This window comes from Rhopalosiphum padi, chromosome 1, assembly GCF_020882245.1.
Source record: "Rhopalosiphum padi isolate XX-2018 chromosome 1, ASM2088224v1, whole genome shotgun sequence".
NCBI classification, from domain to species: Eukaryota; Metazoa; Arthropoda; class Insecta; order Hemiptera; family Aphididae; genus Rhopalosiphum; species Rhopalosiphum padi.
Window position 1 is genome coordinate 31379920 of NC_083597.1, and position 25980 is coordinate 31405899.

Here is a 25980-nt window from a genome sequence, read left to right on the forward strand (position 1 = left end):
AATATATCGATTAAAAATTATTTTATGGATAGAAATGCTTCAACATATTTTAATATAAGGCTTCTCGTAAATTGTTAATTTCTCAATTAAAAAATACAAATTATTACAAATCTATTACAAATTATTTTTCTTAAGTTTTTATATTCAACAAAATGCATAAAAATCACAAAAATTACTAATTAGTAAATTATTTTGTACTTGGAAATTGATAAAAAAAATAACTGTTTATACCATAGATTTAAAAATTATTTTATTTTGTTCTTTATTAGTTTACACCTATAATATTATGTAAAAACAAATCTTCCGGAAAGGCCATATTAATTTTGTATGAGAATTTCATTTTCAAATGTTTACAACATTCGATATCCATCTGTAAAATAATTATTTCTCCTCAAACAATTTTTGATATCGTATTATATTTCAAAGAAAACTAACAATATATACTTTAAAATGTTCACCAAATATTATTTTATGTCATTTTCATTACATGATAAAATTCATAAAACTGTTGTACTGTTTTTGAGTTAATGTAAGTATGTAAAATGTTCGATGTTTTTTAGTTTTTTTTCTATAAATGTCGATAAAAAAATTTTCACTGGTTCAAAATTCTTACATTTAATGCAAGATCCCACAAAATATATTTTTACATCTGCATAAAAATATTAAAAATAATGAGGTACACTTTTTTTTTTATATACGAAATTGCTTATTTAAACGATAAATAACAACAGATTAATTATTTTGTAATAATTTAAAAAAAATATTTGTCGGAGCTTAAACTTTTATATATTTTATATAATTATAAATTTTATTAAACATTATAAAATGTTTTATTTATTTTAAAATGTTATATATTTATAGCTAATACATTAATCCTTTTTTTTGTTTTACGGTATTTACAGAATTTTGTTATTAAATGTCATGTTATATACGTTGATATGGTATAAATATGTATTATTATAAGAATTAAATACTGTTAATACATAATATAATAAATGAATAAATAATGTAATATTTTCTGAAAAAAATATCTTCTTTAATACTAAAAGTAAAATAGATTACCTTAATAACTTTATTATAAAAAAAATTTCATTTGGTGATATACTGTGTTGGACCGTTTTCGCTCAAAACCATTTTTCGCATACAGTGATATATCATTGAATTCAATAGACACAGACCTATAATAAGTAACCCACTTGACACCTAACGTATAGCAGAGTGATACTCACTTATCTACCTTTTTTTATTTTTATTAACTATACAAAATCAATGAAATTAGTTATAAACGAAGTAAAACCAGTACATCATAGATAAAGTTGTCCTTTATAAATTTGGTTTATTTGGTTTAATAATGGGTTTTATTTGGACAAAACCAATTTCATAACTAGCCGTATTACTCGAATTTTCCTGGAAAAAAATGATGCGGAATACGGTGTATTTTGGTTTTAGTATACTTTAGTTCACGGAAATGCGGCTTCAGTGGTACTTCATTTTGTCGACAAATCCGACCGAGATGAGCAATCAGCTTGTGGCAGATTGATAAAACGCTCGGTGAACTTTGATTTAAATATAATAAACCTCATGAGCTAATCGGTTTATGTATACTTCGGCACGCGAAAATAAACAATTTTAAAAAACAGCATTTGTTGTTACTATTGTTACACAACCACATCACACACATATTGACTTTTATAACATAATATATAGAGAAAACTTCGTAATTACAACGGGAACACTTACAAAATGTGTATTCAAATATATTGTTTTAACTTGTATATAGGTATAAACTTATGTAAAAAAAATTGAAAATTAATTTTTTTAAATCTCACTGTTTGACGACCATTTGATTTAATTAATAATAAGAATATTTGTAATTAAATTAGATATATTTTGGCTTAGTCTCCTTAACGAACCATATCACGATTTCGGGTCACATATTTTATAATTGTTTATCTTGTTTAATCCTAAATATCTAATCATGTCAGGTAAAATAATATAAATGTAATTTGTTTTGGCATCAGAATACGAGTAGAGGGAACGTAATTCAGGACAACAAAGATTAGGATTAACAATTTTGGGCATCCCAGTTAGTGTACATAAAATATGTAGTTAGTAAGGACTTACTTCGACGAGCCCGGCCATACCCATATTGAACTATCTATTTATACTATTAAGTCAGTCAACACATGTTATTTAGACGGACTTGGGAGTTTTTCACACACAGTTATTGCGTTTACATTTATTGGTATAGGTAATGTATATATTATGTTGAACGTCAATACGCAAATGTATTAATATATTATAACTACGCGTTTATCATCTGCCGCAGTGCAGACAGCCGCCTGTGTTTGCTGAGACGTAAACATAATCGAATTTCTATTAAAAGCGATAAAATGTTCGTATACACACCGACCGCGCACAACCCCCGATCTAAGGGACGTAATAATTAATGTGCGCTCAAAATACCTATAAACAGCAAGACGTATGTATCTAATTGCGATTCAATAATCGATATTATCATACGAATGTCTATCGTCGAAGGTGGGGTAGCATATATAATAATATTAGCTATTATATACTCACGCCGGAACAGCGGATTTCTATTCGGTCTCGACAATCGCGCCACACATAATCAACCCTGGCGTTGCCGTAATGTTTTGATCTGATTTAAATGTGACAAATAGGTACTATTTATCTAACCGTTCCGTCTCAGTGTCTGATGTGTCGCTCCAGCAGCCTGAATACGCACCGATAATAGCGGATACTTCTCGCCGCGTGTGTATACTTTCGCTTCTGCAGCACACTATCGTTGGCTCCCCCCTTGCTATCAGACAATTCAGACACAATATACGAAACGAAACGATATTTATCATGATAAGTATAACAACTAGAACGGACCTTTTTGTCACGGATGCGTTCATCTGCAGCCCCGTCTACCTTTAGATATACGAAATACTTTTCATAATGATTGCAGTTTTAGGACCTAAATGTTTAGGTATGAACATATAATGTTTTCGCGTTTCGCTTATCGACTGTAGTATAGATATATAGGTACGTACAATTGCATATATACACTCTCAGTATATACGATCATCTTCAGGCAGATTAAATCGGCCGTATTTTGTAATAAGTACATCGATCTATATTTAATATATATATATATATATAGGTACGGCCGTACGGGGTGATCCGTTTAACGTAAAACACTCATCATTTTTTCGAAAAAAATTATATTTTTATCATTATTGTTTTTTAAGTTTTTTTTATCTTTTGAATGAAAACATTTTTAATATAATATTCCAAAACAGAGAATTTTTGCCTATAAAACCTATAAAAATCAAATTTCGGACGAGTAGGTTTTAGTGTATAAGAATTTAAAGATTTAATAAGCATAGTAGTGGATCAGCATTTTTCGAAATAGATACTTCTATACCACTCCATTCCGCTCATCCAAAACTTTAAGTAGTTATAACTCACAGACTAATTGTCCTAAATTATCGTTGGTTATATCAAAAAACTTCAAAAATATCCTGTTTTGGAACAAGAATTTAAAAATATAATATGTTATTAAAAAAGTAAATGATTTCAAAAATGATAACGATATAAAATAGTAAAAATATAATGTTTTCAGAAAAATGTTGTTTTATAACGACTTAAAATTATGTGAAAAAAATGTTAACATAGTTTATGAAATAATAAATGTCTTACATTAAATGAATCACTCGATTAATAATATATATATATAAATAATAAATACAAAATATTAATAAATATGTATTATGTATGTATAATTAAGTGTTTCACCATGTTAGTCCTCGTATATACGTATTTACGTAAATGGACTATTTCATATTTTTAAAAAGCAACAATTTTTATTTTTTGACACGATCATGTTTTTACTGAAGATCCATCTGAATTTCGTAAGACGTTATTTTTGTTACACTTATAGTCAGTAACGGCATTAATATTATTCATTAGTCATTACTTTGATGAACAGTGAACACACATAAATAATATACATGACGTATTACACTTGTTATAAATAGCATCAAGTGACATCGTTCTTTATTACTATAAACAGTTACTTGCAATTTAAAAGACATATTTGTGATCCAATATCTTTCTCGACGAGCGATGGCAGGTTTTATCTCGAGTTTGAGCAAACCATAAAATATCCATTACGATTCGAAACAATATAATATAATGGACCTCTATAAAATGCATAGTGATTGTTTTCTGACATCATGTTTCAAAAATATTGCGTAGAAAAAATATTTTGGCGCGGACAAATACGCGGGAAAACATATTTGTAGGTATATGTACATTGTATATATTTTAAATACGTGATGCGTATATTATAGATACTATACACAGACATAATACTAATAAAGATAACTCCAATAATGTATGGACTTTACGATCCGTTTAAAATCATGTATTATGACGAGGGACAATGTTCCTTTATAATATTTGTATCACATGTTTGCGTTTTCGTTGGTTTTTTTATTTTTAATATTGACATATTATTTGCCTTTGTAACAATATACATGCTGCTGCGGCATTACCAGTTTGTGTACTGAATTCGTTGTTATGAAATCGCTTCGGCAGTCGCGAATGGCAATATATATATATATATATATATATATATACACATAATAATATTATTAATATGTATGCCGTCGGCGTTCGGTTACTTTTATCGCCGCTGTGCCAATAACACCTGACTCACGACTGCGAGTATCAACACATCCGCCGCGAGCACCGACACTGACCGACGGTACGTTTGATGAATCGATGTTTGCCTTTTCCTCTTCCGGAGCGGTGTATATACACCCATATCATCTCGGTCTTGCCGCAGAATCGAATTACGAATATTTCGGCATTCTGATATTATATAGGTACCTACGATATTTGTACATGGTGCACGTGCCTCTCGGAAACCGTGGATGGTTTTCGGACCGCTCCGACTATGGGTTTTAGATTTTATTCCGTTTTATTTTTCCTGTTTACGGTTACACGCCGATCACCAGGAACCGCGTATACATACACGCCTGTATTATGGTGGGTATATACACGAGAATATGTGGTCGACTGCACGCATACAATTTCAAGTGCTAGGTTGGTTGATACGAGGGCTGATTTTTTTCCGCGTACGCCTTTGAATTGCGAATTGGGTCTTGTGACCGTTGACGTTTGTTTTCGTCGACGTAATATCATCATGTTGGCAGGTCGGCAAAAAAAAAGAAAGCAACAGCAAATAATTATGTTATAATCTCCGCGGCGTTTACTGTTGACACGATATTTCTATACAAAACTGAGCATCAAATAAATGGTTGGTAAATCATCCATCGATATATCCGATTCACATTGAAGTCGTGACAACATATCAAGTTTATGGCACAATATTATATATATATTATTGAGCATTATAATAATGCGTGCACTTTTGACACGGGTCATGTTTATTTAATGCTTGTATAGTTATAACCTATGTGCATTGTTCACGTAATTTTGTATAATATATCACATTATAATATCCATATCCAATATAAAATAGAATTTTTGAGTTAAACACTGAATTCTCCCTTCGCTCACCAATTAAAACTGAATTATTATTATTTAAAACCAGTATAATCAACGGGTGACTTTTTCCATATGTATTTTCTTATAAGGTTTAACACATTATCTTGTTCCTACCCACGCATATCTTAAATAGTATTAAATAAATTTAATAAAAAATAATTCGATCGTAAAGTATTCAACGATACATTTTTAGCAAAACTCGGTTTCCTATAGTGTTTTTTTTTTTTGACATGTTGATTTCTCGATAAAATAATCTGGAAGCAAAATATATTCTCTAAATAATATATTAATAAACAATGAATATGTTTGAGTAACCTTGTAATTAAATTGCAAACCATACATCCTTGTTAATAATACTTGAAACAACTAATAGAATTCAAATAAAATCTAAAAGTTTTATAACATATTGTGCTATAAAATTAAGTCTGAAAATTATATAAATCTGAAAAATTGATACATTTATTAATATTTTGAATTTTAAATGTTATTAAAAAAATATATAAAGATTTTAGAGATGTTTTAGTCGTAGTAAAAATTGAATTAAACTAATTTTATACTCAACTTTAAAGTAATAATACTCGAAATTACAAAATGTATCAAAAGAGAATTCAAAATAAACTTATAATTTTATAAAATTAATCTTATAGTGTACAATAAAATCGAAATAGATTAAAATAATTTTAAGTGTATTTGTATAAGTAGTTTAAGTATTTTGGTATTTTATTTTTTAAATAAATTAAAACTAAAATTGTATGTATGTTTTAATAATTTTTTTTCTTCTAATGCATTTTAATAAGACTAAAAATGAAATAAAATTGATTAAAAACTTGAAAATTATATTATAAATAATATAATATTCATTTTCTATATAGTCTAGCAGATTTCTACATAATAAACCATTGGAAAAATATCTTCTATATTATTCTTTAAAACATACTCGAGAACCACGGCTTTGATCGTTCAATGATTTTTGTATTATTTTTCTATAAGCCATTTTAACATTATTCTTTAAAGAAAATTTCAACAAATGTGTAAAATTATTGAATCACATGCCTAACTAGGTACCTATATACCTTGACCTGAGTGTCATGTTCACAATTGGTAATGATTAGGACTTAGGATCACTCGATAGAAAATTCGAAACAATCAATGAAATTATCCTTAATGTCACACATAATAGTTTATTTTTGTGAACCCAGGGAATTTTTATTTTATAATCGTTATTATTTGGTTGCAAATTATGACGATAATAGCAATAATAATAAGAAGAAGAACAATAATAATAATAATAATTCAGCAGGTTACAAGGCTAAAAAAACTCGTTCACACACGAACGATGTTGGCTGCCTTCCGGTAATCTATGTTCTGGGTAGCTTTGTAGATGAGTGGTAGCAATATGGAGGACAGTGGCAAAAAGGTAGAGGGGACGATGCCTTTGTGAATCCAATAAAATGGACGTACCGCACGCGTCTGATCAATGTGTAACCGGCACTGTGTCAAGCATAGCCCTCTTGTTGAGCATTCAGAAATTTCCTTTGACTTCGCCAAACACACACGCACAATATGACGGCCAATATCATCAAAATTGCATGCTGTCTTGTGTGCGTCGTTGGGATCGCTTCAGCAGCCCCAGCCACTGTTAAATTGCGTGAGTATAATCAAACATAAATTTAATACGGATAAAAGAAAATCTAAATAGTTTTCACATATTATTGTAATTAAGATTTTTGGAATACTCAAAAAATTAATTTCAAAATAAAAATGTATTTTGATTTGGTAAAAAAATTATTAGATACCTCCAAAAAAACATCTACACTTGCTTATGTTATTCAATAGATAATATTCTAAATTATTTTACTCGTAAGTTTTTTCTTTATTTTGTAAGACTATAATTACACTTTAATCTTGTTGAAATATTTCAATGATACGCTTATGGGTTATACTTGTACAGAAATCAATCACATTTTAGTTATTACATTTCTGTCTACAATGATACTTGCAAATATACAATTACAGATTTCACGTGTGTACAACTGTAATTACTATCAATTTTTAAACATATAGAACTAGTGAAATTTAAGCTGTTTAATTATATTTTAGAATATATAAAATTTAAAATAATAGTAATTATAATAATAGTTACTACAAAATATAGAAGTGTTTGATTGAGTAATGATTACAAAATATTTTTTCGAAAGGGTTTATATGTTCAAGATCATTTACATTTTTTCAGCTATAAAATCTAAATCATAGAACAACAACTCCTTTGAAATTAAAACGAGCAGTAGTTTTATACACGCACATAAATTGCGCAAAAAATAATCTTGTTCACTACACTCGTGTGAAATAGTAATTGATTATTATCATTATGAAATTCTTGTCTAAACGCTTAGAATAAATATTTTTAAAATGTTAACAACAACACAGTTAGATAAACTAGACCATAGTCTAATAAAAGCTACATATTTTCATCTATCCATAGTAAAAATAAGGTTTGGTTTTACTGAACATACATTACATCCACATACACATATTAAATATTTAACTAATGCATAACATAACTACATGTAAACGGAATTATACACTAAATTAAGAGAGTTAAACAAGTATTTACAATACTAATATGTGTTATAGGTTATATTGTATTTTAATATAATATGATTAAGCCCAGAACAATTCAATTTGATCGTGTTAAAATTTATATTATCTAAAAATTCCCTGGTTATTTAAGATACATAAATATTTTCGTGAAATATTGACGATAGCTAACTCTGTAAAACGTAATTTTATATTAGATTTGTCATATTATACCTATAAAATTATTCAAGGTTAAATGAAATCACAAGCTATAGAATTTTAAAAAAATGAATATAATAGAATTTATAACATTTTTCCAAATTAAAAATAAAAAAATTAATTAGATTATATTTTTACCATGCCTACATATTATAAGTATTTATATTTATATAAATGTAAAATTGTTAATTCAACCAAATCATTTTAATTTATTCAGACAAATAATAGGATTTTTTTATACAAAAACAACGATCTGACAATTATTATTTTTTATGGCCCCAACAAAATATATTAAAACAAACTAAAATAAATATTATCGCCACATCGTTTGTTAAAATTAAGACTTAAGCTTTTTTTTATTTAATTGTATTATTGTTCTCGTATAATCGTATTGATTTTGTCATAATATTATTTTTAAACTATTATTAAAATAATCAACATATCATACTATTTTTTAAATATTCTTATTTATTTCTATTTTATTTCCGCAATTTGGGATTGTATTTCAAGGTTACTAATATTTAGATATTTTTGAGTCTTGACATACATTTATATGTGACGTTCAGCCCCTTTAATTGTGGTGTATTGATTCAAGGTCTCCAGGTCAAAGTCTCTACAGTTAAATACAAAATACTAGAAATATATTATTACATTTTCAAGATTATATAATCACCCACCAAAGATAAATATAAATAAATACTCCTTCATAAAATTATAATAAAAAAGAACATTGAACTTTTTTTTTAAATGACATAATTGAAGTAATTTTTTTAACTAACTATATCCATTTCGTCTTAGCCTCCAAATAATATATATTATATACCTGTAATCTGTAAATCCAAATCTGTAATCCATTTCACATAATATTTTCATTAAAATTAAATACCTACACAGTTTTGTACGTTTTTAACCGATTAATAATGAATATAGTATGACATTAACCTATTGTTTTTGTACATAAATAAACTTTTTTTCTCAAATACGAAAATCTACGATTTTCCTTAAGCAACACAAAATATATTTTTTCTTTTTTAAATAAAATCGCTTTAACCAATATTGAATAAATATATCTAAAATATATTCAACATTATAATTTATAATTAATCGATACCTTTTTTAGTTTGAAAATGGTATGTCCAAGTATAGCAAAATTAAATATGATGTAAAATATGTCCTTTCTGTATGACTCCATACTTTTATAAAAAAAATACATAATAGTATATTGTATGTTTATATGCAATGTACATTAACCAAATGTTTTGATTTATATTTTAGCAAAAGACTTTGTGCAATGTAAAAGAAGCGACCCGAAGTTAAACGAATGTATAAAGAATTCTCTGAGAAAAGCCATCCCTCATTTAGTAAAAGGTAAATATTCGTGTTATATGATTTATTCCTGAGCATTTTTATTTATTTATATATTTTAGGTGTTCCTATGTTTGGATTGTACCCAATTGATCCGCTTCGTATAACGGCATTGGGAATAGACCAAGGTACTGGACCCGTCAGCATCAAGCTCAACTTTAGGGATTTAGACATATCCAACATTGGATCCGTAAAAATTAATGAAATCTAGTAAGAATAAACAACTTATTATTTTTTTTTATATAAGTCAACCCAATGAATGCTTTCTGTAATTTCAGTGCTGATCTGAATAAAAATAATATTACATTGGACGTGCATTTTGAAAAACCGATTACACTCGATGGAAATTACGATATTAAAGGCAAAGTTATCATTCTACCAATCACCGGTGATGGCCTTTGCAAGATTAGTCTTGGTATGCATACATAGTTTTCTTTTTTTTTTGTTCTTAAAATTTAAACCGTTAATTTTATGCTTTATTTTATTATTTTACAGACAATCTCAAAGCCAAGATAAACGTTTATTTGAATCCCGTAGTTAAAAACGGAATCACCTACGCGGATGTTAGTGATATCAAATTAACATTTACTACCACCAAAATGCGTTTGAAGTTAGACAACTTGTTCAAAGGAGATAAAGCTCTTGGTAAGTGAATTTATTTCTACATACATTTCTGTGTATCCACAGTAGGTACTTTTTTTTTAATACACATATATTGACATATTATTTGAATCATGTATTTCGTATATGTTAAAATGTTAAATTCAATATAATAAATTAACTGTGTGTAAATCAAGACGCGATTATAATATCATATTTAATGTTACAGGAAACAATATGAACACATTCTTAAACGAAAATTGGAAAGATATATTAGCTGAATTGCAAACCAATTTTGAGAGCGCCTTGGCTGCCGCATTCTCTGGAGTTGCACAACAATTCTTTTCTAGAGTACCTTATAACCAAGTTTTTATCGAATAGAGAATAGACCATTAGGATTCTTAGTTTTATTATTAACTTATTAAATATACATACATATATATAGATAAATTATTTTTATATATGTATTTTTTTTTTACCTGCTGTTAGTGTTAAAAAAAATAAACGTGTGTCAACTCGTTTTTATAATAATTTGTTTTATTTTATTTTGATCAAAAAATTATTATATTCCAACTACACTAAACATTATGCTAAAAACGTATTTTTGGTCTTAATATAAAGTTTTAAAAACGAAGTATAATAATAATAATTAAGATTATTATGCAAAATGTATTACTAAGATCGTCGAAATATTACAACCGGGTATATCAATATGTCACTATTGATAAAACTAGAAACCACTGAATCCGTATTATTGTGTTATGAAACAAATCCAATATACTTACCAATAGCTATCTAAATACACCAAAATAATAATTGAATATTTACATATAACACATTTGTAGATATTTACCTATTACAGTAATACTCAATAATCAGCATTCAATACCCATACAGGTATATTATGTAAATCACATTTAAAGTCAATGAAATACTAGATTAATTGATATTGTCATATTTAGTTAGTAAATACTTAATAAATATATGAAACTATTTTTCTAATAAAATAAAGTATTATTAATAATAATAAATAAGTATTTCTTCAAAATACATTATAAAGTATATACAAATATATAGATAGTGTAATATATTTTAAATATATAAAATAGTGTGTTATCAAAAAATTAATCATGATAATTGAAATTGTTAATTTGTCAAAGCTATATCTTCGTGATTTAAAATGTTAAAACTGTGTATTATTTTATGCGGAGGTCATGCTAGGTAACTATAATAATCATATTATGTTAAATTCAGATGAAATTTTGTAAAATATAAGCATATACGAATATTAGTTACACATAAAAAATAATAATAAGTTGAATTTAGCTGAATATATTACTTTTTTAAAATTCATGTTTAAAATTATAATTTATCATATATATTTATTTTTAAGTTTGCCGATTTTACTTATACAAAATCTAGTAAGTAATTGACATTTTTTTCAGTAATTAATACAATATATTTTTCTAAGGTTTTTTCATTCTTTATAATATATTGTGCTACGATAGACTGATAATAATCTATTTTTACTATCATATAATATTTAAACATGTCAACAATTTACTACATAAGTATAATAATAGACGTATAGCACGTGTTTTTGTCATTTTTATTTTTCATTCGTACGTAATGAAATAAATATGAAAACGGTTAGAACTTCAACACTTGTCATAAATTTCTGAATTGTTATAGCTGAGAAGGTTACGAATTACTTTGCCAGATAATTTACTTGTGATGAATCTCGGATTCGTGATTTTAATCCTGAATTTAACTGCGCTAATTCTTGTAAATAAAATTTTCATCGCTGTAAATCATCAGTAGGATTTCGATTTTAGATACTATTTTGCTAGTTTTATTATAAACTGTATGATTTTTAGTTTCATAATAGAGTAAATAAATGATAGATGATTGATCGAATAACTTGTATAACGCGTACCTATACATGATTTATAATTTACTATTTTTAGACATTTAGTTGATGAGCACATTATTTCAGTAATATTAACATCTTCGCAACACAGTGTTTTTAAATGTGATTTTGCAAAGTCTCATCAGCCACTTGGCCTTTACTTAATACATACTATAAGTAAGCATACACTGTATAACTAAAACTTATAATGAATTTAACATGTACTTTTTAGTAATAGTTAATACAACTGAGTACTGGCTGTGGCTTATTTAATTTTATATATTACTATAACTATATATTACTATAACTATAATAATATTTTTATTAATTGGTCAAGCTAATTGGAGATTCATTAGTAAAATACATAGATTGTAATTATATTATACAAGGCATGATAAATTAAATTCATTCAATGGTATCACTACTATATCTGATCGCTAAATTCCTAAATGAGTTTTAATGTTGGTATTAAAACAGTCATCACAACATATACATTATACATAGGGCGCGTGATAAATCAAACTTCTACATACTTAATAATAATTTAATTGATCAATGACCAAATGATTATTTGTACAAAAAGGACAACGTACTATTAAAACCACTAAACATAAACGAAAAAGTTAAATTTAATTTCCTCGTTCGTGTACTGAGACTACAAAGTAAATTATGTCATTTAAGTAGGCAAACAAATATTATAAGCAGCATTTTAATATAATATATTACATATTCACAGCAAAAATAAACATAGAATCTTCGACAGCTTCGTTATTTTTTACCTACTCATAGACTGTTGCATATAAAAATACTTCGTGTTTCTTATTCAGTAATTCTAATGTTATAATTATATTGTCTTTCTTGGTATAGGTTATAAGGATATTTATTTATTTTTCGCCAAAACTAAAACTAATCAAAAACATTTTAATAATTGAAAAATAATGTTGGTAATGAAAAGATATAACTCAATCATGTACAGAATCTTAAAACACAAACTTTGAAAATTATTGACAATTCATCATTTTCACACAATCTAGACAACTTTTAAAGTAGCGCCATAAGAAATATTAAAAAGTATACTACACAATATTATATCGAAATTGTGTGCAAATTATTTGATAAATTATCTTAATTAAACAATGATTTAATGGTTATTAAAATTCAAAATATAAGAAGAAATAAACCCTGACTTCGTAACTTCGGCAAATCTGCACGGAGGTATAACTTGTAAAGTTACTAACCTACCTTAACAATAACTTTAATAAATTAATGACTAACAGTATACTGTAAGAAAACTAAAAAATAATAATACATTTTTATGTTTTTTTAGTAAACCTATCGTTTTAGAAATTAAAGCACATATTAGTCTTACAATAAATTTAAGCAGATCGTTTTTAATTTGGTTACTACCTATCCATAATAAAGAATAATTATACAGGATCGCAACATTAAAATATCAATCACATAGTATATTTTTCCTGAAAAAGAGATATAAGGTATGATTCTTTAATTTATTTTGCTTCTACCTAGCTATCATTTTGTAGTCTGAAATCCTCAATTCAAAGATTTTTTTAATATTCATGTAACTAAAGTTATAAAATGTAATACAAATACTTAAAATGAATTTATAAGTCTTGCTTACAAAAATTTTAAAAATATGAGTGTAATTTATTAAATATTTTTATGGGCTTCTTAAATTTAAATGTTGACTAAATTTAATATTCATAATTAAGACTACGCGTACTCATAAATTTTTTCAAATACATTGGCAATATTTTTTTTATTTAATGTTTAAAGTTCAATTTTTTATAAAATTTGTCTAAATTATAAAAATTTTTGTATCTATAACTATCCAAGAATGTATAAGATGTTCCATTTTTTTAGCCGAGAATTGAAAACTGACACAAGGTTTCTCATTAGTAGTTTATATTGAAATCAAAAAATATAAAATATATAAACATATTTTTTTAATACTCATTTGAAATGTAAATTTGCACAAAATTAGATATTTAAATGAAAAATTACGATTTTAGTTATTTTATTGTAATTCAAAAATAGTATTCCTGAATAGTAAGAACGAGAAACTTTTACGTGTATTATAATATTTTATATATTCAATGACATTTTCAAAACGTTTATAGATTAGTTTAATTTTAAACTATTACAGTATTTCCGATTTATACCAAGAAACTATTCATAACCATTTTACAATAAGTGTACATATTATATAAAATTAATTTAAGCTATTTTATTACTAATAGTAAAAAATAAATACTGTAATAGCAGTATAAATATATCATAAAAATAAAAAAATACCTAATAATATTAATTGATAGACCATCATCATTTAGATACGTTTCTAATATGCAACGGCACCAGCTACTCTATAGCAAACCGGTTATCTACTTTCTCCTTTTTTAATTTTAATATTTTTATTTGAATTTAATGATTGCCTATTTTATTTTAAACAGGATAATGATAGTGATAGACATGTGCTAACATTGCATATTATATAACAGCAGTAGTAAGTATATTTAGTAAAAGTCACGTGATGTGGAGATACAATTCGATTCAACTAGGGTCAAATATATAAGGCATAACTACGAGTAATCATTTTTTTTTTTTTAATTTATACAAATGTTTGACTTTTTGCAAATAACGGTAAAAAGGTATAGACAAGGGTTAACAAATAACAAACATTCCAATTAACTAATACTTATATATTGTATATATAATATAAATTATATTATTTAGTAATAAATAAAAGTTCGATAAATTATTTTCATTAGCATTCTTTTAGGTTATAATAATCTTTATTTAAACTAATAATAATAAAAACATAAACAAAATATTAGAAATAAGTATATAACTATAAAATGTAGGTACTAATGTATCTAATTAATATTCTGCATTTTATGTTCAGTAATATATCATGTAAATATATTTATTTCAGACAATAAAGTATGTACACAAAGTACACTAACCTTATTTTACTCAGTCCATGCGTAGTATTTATTCGATATAAATGAGTAAAATAGGGTATATACATTATACATATTTTGCATTGCATATTTTTGTAATAAACAAATAATTAAATAAACGGAATTGTAATATTTTAATTAATTGTATTTACTAAAAAAATTTATATTATACCCATTTATTTATATTTTACTTATAGGTATTTATACAGTATGTGTACTTGAATACTTTTTAAGTGTTAAAATATTAAATATAACATTTTAAAAACAAAATGAAAATTGTAATAAAACCAAATACTTATAAATAGTCTAGTTTTAAATAATTTTTGTTTTTTATTTTTATTCGCATAAATTAAAAAATCCCAACTAAATGTGAAATAATTTCCTCAATGCGCTGCAGTTGTTAAAATATTATCATATATAATTAATAATTATAAATAAAATTATATATAATTATGTTTACTGACTACTGGATGTTAACTAGTGTCTAGTTACAATCAAATTAAAATATGAGTTATTTATTTTATTCTCTGAAAATAAAAATAAATATTATTATAAGTATATAATCAGATAATTTTAAATTGTTCTAAAGTACTTAATGATAAAGAGTAAAGTTACTTATGGCTAATGTTGTAGGTATAATAAGGAAGTATTTAATTATAACACTCATTTTACAAATTTACGTCCTATAATAAACGCATAATACCTGCAGTTTACCAAGCATATTATAGTTATTTTTACTGAACACTATTATTGCAAATACTGATTACCATTACATTTTTTAATAGTGTACATTGTTGATGGACGCAAATTATACGAACACTTTTCAAAAGGGTATATAAAAAGAGATATTTCATTTGCTATAGAAATAAAGCATTTTCAATAATTGTATACAGCCATGATGGCATACACGAAACCATGTGATGAAAATATAATGGTATGATGATATTAAGAATATGATTAATTATATTTTTTCATCCAAATGTCCGTCTTCCTGGACATGTTATATCTTTAGTTGTCCAATTTCAGAAGTCACCCAGCCGAATTGAAATAATAATCATCATTATACCAGAACCGGACTGTCGGGTGTCGTACCCGTGACAATGAAACACAATACTTTTTTTGTAACTCATAAGGTCAAGACGTGCACGCCGATAATGACAGACACACGCATTCGGCGTTGGTGGGTATATATTACCTACTCGAAAAATCGAAAGTATACTCTATTATATATATTTGTGTGTACATATATATAACAGATCGCTGTCGACGGTCGGGCATCAGTAGATCCAAGTTTGCCGTCGAACGTTACTTTTTAATATAATTCGGCCCGACAAACACCATAATATACAATATCACGAGTATGACGACTATGATGAGACGTGACGCCGTTCTGGTCGTCCTGTGCTGTCTGGTGTACGCGATTTCCAAAACGACACGATCCGCCGCATCCGTTGTCAAATTACGTAAGTTGAACATACGTCCTGAACCTGGGCATGGGCATCATTTGCGGGATGCAAGGGTGTGCATTATTTGCATCCCATGTAGATGATGTTCTTTATGTCCTACGCATATATTTTCTTATTGAAATTGATAAAATATGCTTTTCTAATACTTAAAATAACGTTTTCGTGTGGTTTCAGACAATATGTTTAATGATAAAAGTGATCATTTTGTTTTTTAATATCAATTATCCGGAGTTATAGATATATTTATTGAAAATGTAATATACTTTAAAACGTTAATATTTTAAATTAATTTTTGCTTAACCGCGTTTAATTGAAAATCAAAATAATAACTTTTTTCCATTTTATAGACCTTTACTTGTTTTTATTTGTATTAAAGAAAAATGATTAATTATTAAAATTTAGTTATGTCTAATAATGATTTTCAAACCTGAAATGACCTACTTTTCGAGCGGCACTGATTATGGTTAACTATAAGTAAATGTTTTTTGGATTCCACACAAAATTCTGAAATGACGCCCCTTAGTCGTTCATCTACCAACGTGACTTTTTTCTTTTTTTTAAATCCCGATTGTGACCTGTACAAAATTAGGTAGAAAATACTGTTTTCAGTGGTTATTAAACTAAATAAATATCCTGATTGTGTCTTATGTATTTTGACATAAAATTAATACAACACATTTGTACGATGAGCTAGCATACTCGTCACAAATATTCTAACAACATAAAGTTTTCATACGAAATTCAATTCATTATTTTTTACTTCGGATCCAAGTACATTTCATTTTTTTCAATTTTAAAACTTTACCAAACGTGCCTAATCCTTAACACTTTTATATGCTATTAATTTATTCCATAAAAAATGCAATTAAACTTTAAAAAATTATACTATTATAATAGTTGACTGTATTGATAATTTTCTAGTATTTAAAAGTTTATGCTTGTGTTAAATATAAAATACCATAAAATCATATTTGTATTACCTACATTTAATTTATTTATTCGTCGGTAAGTTATTTTGCGAATCAATGACTGTTTGGACGCAATCGAGTATCTCCGGCTACAGGCTACAGCTATACCTTACTTACCCTTAACTTCGTCTAAAGTATATACATAAATAATTCCTTTCTAAGACAACGCTGTCATTCGATCTGTCTCGAACATATTTTGAATTTTCAACGACTGTCCGTGATTGTTATTGTTTTCAGCCAAAGGATTCGTAGCGTGCAAAAAAGATGACCCCGGCGTCAATGCGTGCATTCAACAAGCCCTCCAAACAGCAGTACCACATTTAGTCAAAGGTGAGTCAAAATTACTACCTACAATCCTCGTTTAATATTAACATATACGATATATAATAATAAATCATTATGGTAACATTATTCATTGTTTTTACTATGTAACTGTAAACGTTATGAAAACAACAATATATAATATTGTTTTCTATGTTTTTTAAAACGTGCGTTTTTATCCCGTCGAAAAACAAAAATTTACCGCACATAAAATAATGTTTGCTGTTCACGCAAAACAATAAATTATATTTTGTTATTTTCATCACTTTTACAACGGTGTATAAGTCAATCTAGACAACAAATACGTAGTTGTATGTGTTACAGATCGAACACATCATTACATATTTTTGTATAGGTAGCAGTTTTTTTTATGTTAGTGGTTGTTTGATATATGCGTTAGTGAATTTAAAAGATATTGCTTATTTTATTTCAACGTGTTGTATTTAGATATTAGATAGATATTAAATTTATAAAAGTATCGATAAAATACATAATTTGTTACAACTAAAGTAGTTTCAAGTGAAAAGTAGGCACTGAACTATCAGAATTCATTAAAAAACAATTTATTGTATACATAAATTATAATAAAGTATTATATTATTATACAAATGTAATATTATCTTAATTTATAATTATAATGCAAGATTATATTTATATATTATACAAAATCTATAAATTGAAATAAATAAAATAAAAATATGTGTATTTAAAAAATTTTCAAAGACCTATAACAACTAATACTTATTTAATAATTATTATATTTTACGTCCAACGACATCATTATTCATTCCGTTACTTATCCAATTATACAAAAACAGAATAAATAAAAATAAATTTGGTATCAAAGTTCAACTATTGTTATATGAAATTAATAAAATATAATATAATATATGAATGAATTATATAAAATTAAAGGAAAAAAATAAATACTACACAACATATTACTGCATATTACTGCTAATGTTTTAACTAAATATATTTAATATGCATGTACCTATCGTACCTTTAAATTTAATTCAATTTTTATGTATATTAAAAAATATACAAAATTTAGCCACGTTTCAAACTTAAATTAAAAAATTTATCAGTATACTAATATTTTTTCCATGTTCTCTCTTCTGTACGTCCTTAAAAAATTTACCTTGCGTTATAGAATTCGCTCAGCATAATAATGCAAAAAAATTTTCAATAACTTGCGTCAACATTAGTCATTGTTTGACCATAGAATTGGAATATGTTCAACACAGTTTTTTAAGCATAATTCCAGATGCAATTTGAAGTAAACAGATTGATAATAACTCGGATAATGATTTAAATTCCATACTGCAGGTTTCGGATGTTCTGTTATTATAAACCTAAATTATGAATATTTTTCATAATTTTCGACAATTTAAGAACATTGAGATACTTATCAAAGAAACGTTTTTTTTATAAGCCCTTGAACCTAGACTCTCGACCGCACTGATAGCAATCAATATGACATTTTTTATAGCCTTGAACGCCGGAAGATTTAATACGGGTACGTGATGACATTAGTATGGTGCCCGTTAACGTAATGTGGGCGGAATAACTTTATCACCGATTTCAGCCCTTCTACCCGCTCTTCTACCGAAAATTTGCAGTGTGAGCTACGGGTTAAAATACGCATGGTAATAAACTAATAAATTACAAAGATGTTTGTGTTTTGAACTTGACCATGAATAAAAATGTCCAGCGATATTCATGTTATTACTAAGTTCTAATAATGACGTGTAACTCTGATAAAAACTTAAATATTGTAACCATAAGCAGTATAAAAAATTGTATTTAAATATTTTCAATTGTTAAATTATGAAGAGGATAATATTTAAATATCCCAATAGCCTAAATTATAATCAAATCACATATTTGACTCACCGAACAAATTACCTATAGGCACTCGTTAATAATATAGACAATAGTGGTAATCATGTATTTCCGCTTGGATGGTACAGCATAACAAGTATTTAACATACCAATATAATAACAATACATATTATAGTGTTTGTAATACAGGATACTAATTTCAGTTGAAATTTCCAAACCATTTTGTAGTTCCTATATACATTCAGATGGCTACATTCTGATCATATATCATCATTATATAGAATCTCAATACGAATCAATTAAAATATTTATAATATAATTTGTAACAAATGTAATATAATAATATTTCTACCTCTAAACGTTTTTTTTATGATTTTCTTTCATAGTACTTGTAAGGTGTCTTTATGTATAGTTATTATGCATTTTAAAAATAACGATAAACGTGTATATTGTAGTACGAGCCTATTGTTTGTCCATGAAATTAATATAAGGACGTACAATTAGTATAATAATAAAGCATTTAAAATACAAGTATACATTTATAATATTAAAACATAATTTATAATTAATGTAGATAATGAAGATATTTTATTTGTATTTATACAATTATTTTTTATATGTACAATAAAACAAATATTAAATATATATAATATTCGGTGCATCCCAATTGCATGCCAAAAAAATGTTGGAATTTCCAATTACATACCACCTCTTAGAGAGGTTTATCCAAATTGTATGCGGTGTACGTACAAGTTTAAATTTATTTATAATGCACTTATGTGCACAACTTAAACTTTATTTTTGATTTTTCTATTTTTTTTTTTTTTAAAAACGCATGCATTGAAACTGATTAGTTTTTATATTGAAATATTTGTATACTCGAATAAACATTTTACCGAATTGAAGATGACACTGTGAATATTAAATAAAACTATTGTAGTTTAAGGTAATCAAGTGAATGTATTTTACATTTTTATACGAAATTTCAAATAAATAATATTATTATAAAATTTGGTGGTTTTTTTGACAATATACAATAAACTAATATAGTATAAGTATAAACTTACGATTATAATAATAATATTATAAAAATGATAGTTTATAATAACAAAATATGTCAATATAGAAAATATATAATAATAATAACATTTTGTAAAACAGTTAATAATAAAGAGAGAATAGTTTAAAATTATTTAGGTGCCTAAATTACACTGAAAAATTACGTTACAATATAATAGTAAATCAAAAAACAATAATATTAATAACAAAATACTTATAACAATATTGTCTATATTTAAATATTCAACGTCAAATAATAGAAATTTGAAAAAGTATTATTTTACTATTAGCATATTAGTATGCCAACTTTTCTACATATTTAATTTTATTTATTTCATTATTTTTAAATTCTGTCATCACTGAACTTATACATTTTTCTTTATCTAATATTTCCTGACGTCTATTTTCATATATATATATATAACATTGTACTTATTTTAAGATACCGACTAATTGAAAAATATTAGGACTTGGAGAGTATAAAACATGCTATTATAAAATATATAAAAAATAAATTTGAAATTGTGCACATAAGTGTATTGTGCATGATAAATAAACTTGTGGGTACACGGCATGCAATTCGGATGCAGCCATTAATATATATTTAATCAGACAGGATTCAGAAACCTGGTATAAGGACACTCATCACGTTTGCTCACCTCGCCGCGAGATAGTATACACTTATTGGTGTGTTATTATTATTAAATAAGAAAGCAATAATAAATTATCACATTCAAAAACTGATCTAAGTACAGTTAAATTAAAACTCTATTTTAATGAGAATTCTTGAAAATTCTTAAAATGTTGATAGTTTTTGCTCACGCATAGAAAAAATTATAGTACATTTTCTCAAAAAAATTACGTCTTAAAAATATTAAATTGAAGAAATATCTGGTTCATAGAACTTTTAAAGCAATTAATTTGCTTTGGTCAAAATTTAATAAATCTAAAATCTAAAATAACTTAAGTTTTAGTTAAATAAGCATATTTAAATATATATATATTATACCGAAAATTACTTAAATCTATGTTGTCTGTTAGATATGATACTTATAAATAAACATCGAAACTAGAAAACACATCATAAACGTTTGTAAAATTAATTTGATATTAACTTTATATATTTTACTAACTAAAAATAAAAAACACAATTTTAAAGCAGCAAACTACAACATTATAATACAGAAATATTTGAATTATTAATAAAATTTTTACTCTCTAGATGAAATAACTATTTCAAATATAGATATGATGTAACAAAGGTAAAAAGATTTAAATTTTTTTTTTAGGAGTTCCAAGTTTGGGGCTAATACCAATTGATCCTTTAATAATATCGCATATGGATATAAACCAAGGTACATCTAATGGACCCTTAGACATCAAACTAAGCTTCAAGGATCTTTATATACATAATATTGGTTCTATTAAGTTAACATCAATGAAGTAAGTTATAAAAACTTTCATAAATTTGTTCCTTACCTAAAACGCGTAGATTCTGATTGGAGCGATGATTTTTTCATTTGTGTGTGTGTCTGACGTCACCTTTAGGAACAGTAAAAATTCTTCGATTTTCTACTTTTCAACATATTTAGATAAATTTCAAGTTATTTATATGTAGTAAGCCTATTCACATAATTCTACAATACGTTTATATTAAATTATAGGTGCGCCAATAACAGCTATACTACTATTACATGAAATAATATTATTGTAATTATTTTATAATGTATGCTATTATTAAATTTGTTGTTAAAAAATAAACTCAACCATCTGTATTACTAATAGCAATTTAATAAATATGTAATAAAATATACTAAGAAATTTAGTCTGATCAGCCATCAAATTTAATTATACACCTATATCACAGTGACCTACTCAATGATGAAATCAAATTCCCCGTTTTTTTTAAAACGTTGAATTATAAAACTAATAGTAATAGTATATGAATGTGTTTTTGCGCATTTACAGATCAAGTATAAATAATTATACATTTAATCTCAAAGCCGATTTTGATGAACCACTTGTACTCGAAGGCATGTATAATATACAAGGAAAAATTATAATTCTACCAATAACAGGTGAAGGAAGAAGTAATTTAACCTTAGGTATGTTCGTTGATTATTGTTATACATTATAAGTTATAATCAAACAATTAAACTGGATACATTTACGCTGTAACCGATTGCGCTCCTTTTACCACTTTATCTAAACATATAAAACAACACTGCAATTGCGCCCTATGACATTATAACATATTATAGGCGTTGGTGCTTTTAACAATTTCCTTCCCATTTTTATAAATTTGGGTCTGAAAACAAAAATAAAATGTTTGATTTGTTGAAAATTGGTTCATATTATGATATAAGTAACTCAATACACTATTTCAAAATATTAATATATAAAAAACTACATACACCTTTATACGTACTTTAAATTAAATACTCAGTTATTACATGATAGTTTATACTTTATAGGATGCCTCGATTTTTAAAATTCTATGTCTTTATTTTATATGCATTGGAAAAACACAAATGATTATTTTGCCGTGTATTAATATTTTTAAATAGTGTACAGGAAAATTTTTAAAAGAACAATACCTATATTTTCATGGAGCACAATCGTGTTGCGGTTTTCGCAGGTAAAAAGAATAAAGCGGGCGCAAACTTGTTACAGCAATAAATGTAATTAAATCAAATTAATTAATCTTAAATTTTAGCTGGATTGAAAGTATCAATTAACACAAATGGTAAACCAGTTACGAGAAGAGGTGATGAATACATGGAATTAGAATCTATGGAATTAAAATTTAGTACATCAAGACTTTATATACAACTAGATAATTTGTTTAATGGAGATCGAGTATTAGGTCAATAAAACATTTTATTTTGTGCATGTTTAAATAATAAAATTGTCATTTATTTATAAAATAATCATGTTTAGGAAGTAACATGAACATGTTCATGAATCAAAATTGGAGAGAAATTTTGAAGGACCTTCAACCTGCATTTGAATCAGCATTAGGGATGGCATTTCAGTCAGTCACTAGTCAGTTTTTCCACAAAGTACCATATAGTAAAATATTCAACTAAATGAAATACTGTTCTATTTCTAAATTCTTTTTGTGTTATAATAGTTGCATTTATTTATTTATTTATTTATTTATTAAATTTGTTATGGTTGTTCTATATTTTATAAGTATTATAAATATCTCAATAAATGAGAGAAATTGTAAATAAATCATTTATTTTTACCTAATACGAATATAAAATACTTTAATAAATATATATATAATTGTATTTATACATAGAAATAACGACCTAAAAATTCGTACTCATTAAATACTTGTTTTAATACAATCAAAAAATATATATTTATGATAACATTTATGTACAAATAGGGGGAAAACATAAAGTTAAAAATTACAAAATATATAAATACATAAAATATAAAAAGTGTTTCGCAAACACAACTCTAATAGTAATTTAAATTTAAACTTAAGACATTATGTTGTAAATAGTATTAAATAATAAAGTAAAGGTACACTAAGATTAGTTTTTCGATTTACGTAAAAAAACAATTATAAATATACTAAATTTTGTATAACTTATTTTAAACAAAAATTCAAATTATACATTTTGTTAAATAAAATATCTTTGATAAAGAATCGATGAGTTATACTAATCAATGGTTTAATTAATATCTTTTAAGAAGAAATTGAAATAAACCTATAGGCAGCAATTTAACTTCAATAACGATTAATAATATTTATGAGTTATGACTCATTAAACTCCTCAATCTTTCTACATCTACATAAACATATACCAGAGATTAAATAATTAATTTAAATATTCTTCTTTTGAGCAATTACATACAAACATAATTATACTATTGTATATTAATTATCTACTGAGACACTAATTTTTTTGAAAGTGATTTAGGTTCTGAGAATTTGAGTTTAAGAATGTTAACTATAAAACATGTTTTCAAAAACAATGTGTAAAATAATTTAATGATCCTAATTAATGTAATAACTGCAGTCTTCAGATTGGTGAAGGTTTGATGAAGGTGGAGGTTTCAATCATGCGTAGTCATTAACATTATCGTTTAAATTTCAAAATTACCAAATGCATTATTGTTTTTCAAAAATAAAAATTTACATTTAAATTTTTATTTACAATTAATTGTTTTTGTGTACTATCTACTACGTAATATTATGAAACACGAATTATGGTTTGGTAAACTATTTAAATTTAGAATATTTCAAAATCTAATAATTTTAATCAAGTTAAAAAAATAAAAAACAAAAATAAAGATTTCTTCATTGTGCTTAAAAGTAAATTAATTAAAATTGCATGAATACGCGGTATTGTATATAAAATACTTTGCAGCCAAATAAGAAACAGAAAACCATACTACCTAATTTAAAAGTATACTAGGTGAAATTGTATTATAATTTATATACTATATGTTTCCCATTATCATTCATCAAGTACATGGTATAATACCAGTTATGAATTATATAGCTATAATTAATAATAATAATAGTTAATATATTCTACCTAATAAATACTACAGACGATTCAGTTTTAAAATTAAATTATAAAAGGAACCTATAAGATCACTAATGCTTGAGTCCTAATACAATTCGGGTCTCATAGATGATTTAGACTATTTTCTCAATCTGCAATTGGCTATTGAATCTTAATTATAATAATATTTATAGGTACTTGCCATAATAGTCCATTAAACGCGTTATTTGGCTATTTATAATAACAATTTTAAAATCTAAAGTGCGTTGAGTGTCTTGTTATAGTTTCACAACACGTTTTTTGTTTACAATATTGTATTATAAATATATTTATTTTCATTACCCATTAAAAAAATAAGTACATTATAAACTCCATAAGTAAGTTATTTATAAATTATAATTATTCACCATTTCAAAATCAAAAACATGGAAATAATTATGATACTATCATTAATCAAAGAGTTTTATAATAATATATACTGTCAATTTGATACGTAGTTAGTTAGTAAATTGTTATAGTACTTATTTATGATTACAAAAACAGATTAATTACGTAGGTAGC

The 25980-nt window shown here is 25.6% G+C and overlaps 2 protein-coding genes across 3 annotated transcripts; both read left to right on the forward strand.

The window, feature by feature from the left end:
• The first annotated feature begins 7040 nt into the window (after positions 1 to 7040).
• On the forward strand, positions 7041 to 10875 carry LOC132916923 (protein takeout-like). The gene is made up of 6 exons (XM_060977378.1): positions 7041 to 7231; positions 9655 to 9747; positions 9807 to 9954; positions 10023 to 10159; positions 10240 to 10389; positions 10574 to 10875. Exons 1-6 carry the CDS (start codon positions 7147 to 7149, stop codon positions 10723 to 10725), a joined length of 765 nt encoding a protein of 254 aa, XP_060833361.1. The 5' UTR covers positions 7041 to 7146; the 3' UTR covers positions 10726 to 10875.
• Positions 10876 to 16312: 5437 nt separating this feature from the next.
• LOC132916922 (protein takeout-like) lies at positions 16313 to 24077 on the forward strand. 2 transcript variants are annotated; one of them, XM_060977376.1, is made up of 7 exons: positions 16313 to 16411; positions 16488 to 16694; positions 17903 to 17995; positions 22180 to 22333; positions 22859 to 22995; positions 23607 to 23756; positions 23831 to 24077. In XM_060977376.1, exons 2-7 carry the CDS (start codon positions 16592 to 16594, stop codon positions 23977 to 23979), a joined length of 786 nt encoding a protein of 261 aa, XP_060833359.1. In that variant the 5' UTR covers positions 16313 to 16411; positions 16488 to 16591; the 3' UTR covers positions 23980 to 24077. The 2 variants fall into 2 exon arrangements, with proteins under 2 accessions (XP_060833359.1, XP_060833360.1); XM_060977377.1 differs by lacking the exon at positions 16313 to 16411 and having other exon boundaries at positions 16429 to 16694.
• The last annotated feature ends 1903 nt before the right edge of the window (positions 24078 to 25980 follow it).